Raw genomic sequence first — 5,631 nt, forward strand, 5'->3', positions numbered from 1 at the left:
TATACACATTCTATGGTATATATATAAAATGTATTAAAAGAAAGATGAGGGACTAGGAAGGTGGCTCAGTGGTAGAACCCTTGCCTTGCATGCCTGAGGCCCTGGGTTCGATTCCTCAGCACCACATAAGCCAAAAGAAAAAAGCCGGAAGTGGCGCTGTGGCTCAAGTGGTAGAGCGCTAGCCTTGAGCTGAAGAGCTGAAGGACAGCGCCCAGGCCCAGAGTTCAGCCCCCACGACTGGACCCAACAAAAAAAGAAAGATGACTAGTAATGACTAGCAGTTTACTATCAAATCTCCAGTCTCATACTTACTGGTCCAGAGTTTTATAATAGATGTCCAGATCCTTGTTCACAAGCTCTGTTGTTCTCATAACAATCATCATTTCTCGGTACTTTTCCTCAGCATCCCGAAATTGAGGATCTCGAAGTTCTTTCTTAAAATGAATAATTTCTTCTTCATAACCTTTCTGTCGCCCTAAGGCCAAACTGTGGTTTCTTTTTATACTGTCTATGTTATCTTCCAACTGCTGGTGTTCCCTAGAAGACAGAAAAATGACAAATGAGGATCTCTCTAATTTTTAACCAACTAAAGCAGAAATACCACATGATCTCTTTTTGGGGGTAGGAAGGGGCTTGAGGTTTGAACTCAGGGCTTCGTTAGGCAAGCTCTCCAGTCACACCTACAGCTCTTTTTGCTATTGTAATATTTTGAATAGTGTTTTGATTTTTGCCTGGGCTGTAATCTTTTTTTTAACTGTATTTTTTTTGTCTTTTCTTTTTTTTTTTTTGGTACTAGGGATCGAACCCAGGACTTTGCACTTGCTAGGCAAATGCTTTGCCACTGAGCTACATCCCAGCCCTGGGCTGTAATCTTGACTTACACGTTCCACATCCGTGTTATCATACCCAGTTATTGGCTGAGATGGGGTCTTATGGACTTTTTGCCTGTGCTTCTCTCTGATCACAATTCTTTTGCTCTCAAACTCCTGGGACAGATACTGTAATCAACTTTAGAATTTTCCCTCTACCTCCACTGGGTAGGGTTAGGGTCTCAGTAACATTTGGGGGAGGGGAAGGCAGGGGTAGGTTGTGGGGCTTGAACTCTGGTCCTGGGCGCTGTCCCTCAGCTCTTCAGCTCAAAGCAAGCACTCTACTACTACTTGAGCCAAAGCACCACTTTCAGTTTTCTGGTGGTTAATCAGAAATAACTATCTCACAGACTTTCTAGCCTAGGCTGGCTTTGAACTGCAATCCTCAGATCTCAGCCGAGTAGCTAAGATTACAGTCTTGAGCCACTGTTGCTCGGCTCAGTAACTCTGGCCTTGAACAGTGATCCTCCTGTTCTCAGCCTCTGGAGTAGTTAGGATTATAGGCATGAATACCAGGTCTGTATCGTTCATCTCTTTAAAGTGCCATTCTCCTTATCTATCAGTATATGATGAGACTCTCTCCTTGCTTTGTAAGGCTTCATTACTAAACAAATGAATCTTGTCAAATTTTTGCTGCAGATAAGTTTCTGAATAGCTCATTTTTAATGCACTGGCTAAAGAACCCTTTTATCAGTACTAAGATCTCACAGAATTCATAAGCCATCTCTAAGGTGGACTAGGAAGGAACAAATTCTCTTCTGTATTAGGATGGCAGTGAGTAAATGAAGCACAATCCAGCCAGGTGAATAACCAAGTGTCGATGACTCACCCCTGCAATTCTAGCTACTTGGGAGGCTGAGAATGGGAGAACTCTGGTTCAAGGTCAGCTCAGGCAGAAAAGTTTACAAGATTACCTTTTCAAAACACAGTAGAGTGCCTGTTAGTTTTGTGGAAGGCTGACAACAGGAGGATCTCAGTTCAGGTCAGCCTGGGCAGAAAAGTCTGACATTCTGTCTCAAAGGAAGAAGCTAGGTGTAGTGTCCAGGTGGCTGTCATCCAGGGTATGAGGGGGAGCCCAAACTAATGGATCACTGCTCCAGTGCACCTGGGCAAGAAGCAAGACCCTATCTCTGAAACCCAGCACAAAAAGGGCTGGAGTGGCTCAAGTAGTAAGAGGAAGCACAACGCCCTGAGTTCAAACGCTAGTACTGAAGAAAAAAAAAGAGGGGAAGGAAGAAGCTGACAAATCTTACCCCTCCCCCCAATGCTCTGGTGTCCACAAAATTAGAACTGGGACAATCTAGAATGAGTCCCCACTGACAAACTGTGCTGCCAATAACTCTACTGGCAATAGTGTAGATTGTTCAGGCCTCTGACCCAGGATGGCTCATAGCCATAAACTTTTATGCTGAATACCACTATGCTGTGCAGCAGAAGATTCAAGACCTGGCATGTTTAATATTAGGTAATTACTGTCCATCACCACAGTATGTTATCAATTCTATACTATTTCTTCAATTTTAAGGCCATAAAACATTTTTTGGTAAAAACAGACTGTCTTTTTAGCTCCAATAAACCACCAGAAAACCGGAAGTGGTGCTATGGCTAAAAGTGGTAAGAGCACTAGCCTTGATCTGAAGAACTCAGGAACAGCACCCAGGCACAGAGTTCATTCTTTTGTAAACCAGGTACTTAATTTCTTCAAATTAAGAATGTTTAACTAAAAACTATTTTATGCTGGGTATAAAAATATATGCCTGTAATCCCAGCCCTCAGATGGTGGGCGGTCTATAAGTTCAAGGCTACCCTAGGTTATGAGACCCTGATGTTAAAAATGAACTACATACCTTGTGGGTGGGGATGGGAAGGAAAAGCAGAGAGCCTGAGAAAAGGGGTGAAACGGTCCCAAACGAAATACGCTCTTTACCTGACTTAAGTGTAACCCCCCTGTACATCACCTTTATAATAGCAACCTTAAAAATTTTTGAAAAGAAGTCAAGCCCCGGTGGCTCACGCCTGTAATCCTAGCTACTCAGAAGGCTGAGATCTGAGGATCATGGTTCAAAGCCAGACCAGGCAGGAAACTCTGTGAGACTCTTATCTCCAATTAACCACCAGAAAACCAGAAGTGGTACTATAGCTCAAGTGCACAGTGCTGGCCTTGAGCTGAAGGGCTCAGGGACAGAGCCAGACCCAGAGTTTAAGCTCCATGACCAAACCAAAAAATAAAAATTTTTTTTGAAAACAAGATGAAACCCTGACTTAAGAATGAATAAATGGTGCTGATGGCTCACATATGTTATCCTACCTTCTCAGGAGGCCGAGATCTGAGGACTGCAGTTCAAAGCCAACCAGAGTAGAAAAGTCTGAGACTCAACTCTTATCTCCAGTTAACAAGCAAAAAAGCCAGAAATGGAGCTAAGGCTCAAGCTGTAGAGCACTAGCCTTGAGTATAAAAGCTCAGAGACAGTGCTCAGGCCTTGTTTTCAAGCTCCAGGACTAGCCCAAAGTGGGGGAAAAAAATTGCCAAACTATAAAAACATACTTTCTCATCTGCAGGACTTGCATTTGACCCATTTCCTTCAAATGTCGTTTTCTTTCTTCTTCAACCTCTTTCAGTTCCTCATTTCTTTTTCTTAGGGTAAGGTTATCTTGTAGCCACCTTTCTTGTATCTAAATATGAAACCAATTAACAAAAATAACCAAGTTATTAACAAGAGATCTGCATCAGGAAATTAACAACTAGTGCTAATTCTGCCTTAGATTTAAATTTGATAGAGGGAAAATAAGCCAGTTGCTGAAGAAATCTCCAGCCTATTCTTCCCCCTGGTACCATTCCAGGGGCCTAAGAGCCACATCTCCAGTTCTGAGATTTTTTTTTTTTTTTTGGTCAATCATGGAGGTTGAACTCTGGGCCTGGGCGCTGTCCCTCAGCTCTTCAGCTCAGGCTATTCCTCTACCACTTGAGCCATAGCTCCAACTTCCAGTTTTCTGGTGGTTAATTGGAGATTAAGAGTCTCATGGACTTTCCTGCCCAGATGCCTTTGAACTGTGATCCTCAGATCTCAGCCTCCTGATATAGCTTAGGATTATGGGTGTGAGCCTCTGCACCTGGCCAGTTCTGAGATATTTGTGTGTATGCTGGTATTGGGGCTGGAACTCAGGGCCTCATGATCATAGTTGGTACTTTACCACTTAAGTCAAATATTCTGTAATATAGTTACATAAACATATGAAGGTATTCAGCATGTAATTAGGTCAGACCAAGAGTCAATTTACCTATCATTTATATATTTAAAATTTCTTGGTGGTATAGCCATATACTCATCAAAAAGCTGATCTAGCTAGTTTTCGAAGAATCTTTTTATGCTTGTTTTTTGTATGATGGAGAACAAATCCATTCTGAGCAAACAGTTCAGGCTATACCCCTAGATCCTTGTAAAGAGACCTTTTACTTTTGATGGTGGTAGAATGTAAACTCATTCTTGCTAGGCTGGCATAATGCTGATCCATGCTTCTAGCCCTGTTTTCCACTCATTATAAGGTCTCCCTTTCTACCCAAGAGCATGCCTGAACCACAGTCCACCTATTTTTAGGTTTCCCATCATTGCTGGGATCATAGGTATATGCTATTATGTCCAACTTCTCTTCCACAGAGATGAAATATCAGACTTTTCTACCCAGACTGGTCTGGCACCTCGGTCCTTTCAATCTCAGCTTCTTGTGTAGCATGTGATGACAGCTACACGTCCCTGTGTCTAACTATGGGTTGTGAAGGGGTCTCAAAGCTTGGACCCAGCTGGCCTTGAATTGTAATCTTCCTGTTGCTAGTCTCCCAAGTAGATGGGATTATAGGTATGGGCCACTGGTGCCTGGATTAAAGAGTTTTTAACTACTGCTTACAACCAAGCAAATAGTAAATTTTGTTCAAAACATTAAGAACAGAAAAATGATGTAGTTACAAAGACATTAACTCCCATACTTGCATATATACATGTGAAAGGCTACTTCTTGACATTTTAATTATACTATGGAAATGACTTCCTTTAGAGAAAATAAGTCATATGGAAACCAAATGCAAAATGATTTACTAAAGTAAAGATTTTCCTTGCAGAATACTTGCCAATTTGAGCTAAGAGTCTCTTGGACTTTTCTTCCCAGGTTGATTTTCAATTTTGATCCTCAAATCTCAGCCTCCTACATAGCTAGGATTGTAAGTATGAGCCACCAGCACCTAGCCCTTACAGACAAGAGTAAACATATGGCTTCAATCCATCTCTTGAAAGATTTATTCATTTATCCCACCCAAACATACATTAGAAGAAAACATACAGATACATGTAGGATTTTCACTACCATACAATGTAACCAGACAATGTAAGTAAGTGTGTATATTTTGTAATCAGTAACAATGCAGCTGGACATGATGCTGAACTCTGCAATCCTAGCACTTGAGATGCTATAGGCAAGAGGATCATAAGTTTGAGGCCATCCTGGGCTACTCAGTGACACCTTGTGTCAAAAATCAAAAATGTAACAAAAAAGATAGGAACACGATTCATTTGTGAATCAATATGTAAGATCCAATTATGCTAGCAGAAAACAGTTATGAAACAATGCATGATAAGCTGGGCGCTGGTGGCTCACGCCTGTAATCCTAGCTACTTAGGAGGCTGAGATCTGAGGATCGCGGTTCAAAGCTAGCCCGGGCAGGAGAGACCGTGAGACTCCTATCTCCAATAAACCACCAGAAAACCGGAAG

The 5,631-nt window shown here is 41.9% G+C and overlaps 1 protein-coding gene across 1 annotated transcript in view; it reads right to left on the bottom strand.

The window, feature by feature from the left end:
* Positions 1-306: 306 nt before the first annotated feature.
* LOC105998920 (DNA repair protein RAD50-like) overlaps positions 307-5,631 on the bottom strand; it is a 50,309-nt gene continuing 44,984 nt past the window's right edge. The window contains exons 14-15 of the mRNA XM_013033778.1: positions 3,415-3,542; positions 307-537 (exon numbers count right to left, since the gene is read on the bottom strand). Of these exons, the coding sequence (XP_012889232.1) occupies positions 309-537; positions 3,415-3,542 (357 nt within the window). The 3' untranslated portion in view covers positions 307-308. The remainder of the gene's footprint in view (positions 538-3,414; positions 3,543-5,631) is intronic.

This window comes from Dipodomys ordii, unplaced genomic scaffold, assembly GCF_000151885.1.
Source record: "Dipodomys ordii isolate 6190 unplaced genomic scaffold, Dord_2.0 Scaffold177, whole genome shotgun sequence".
Taxonomy (NCBI): domain Eukaryota; kingdom Metazoa; phylum Chordata; class Mammalia; order Rodentia; family Heteromyidae; genus Dipodomys; species Dipodomys ordii.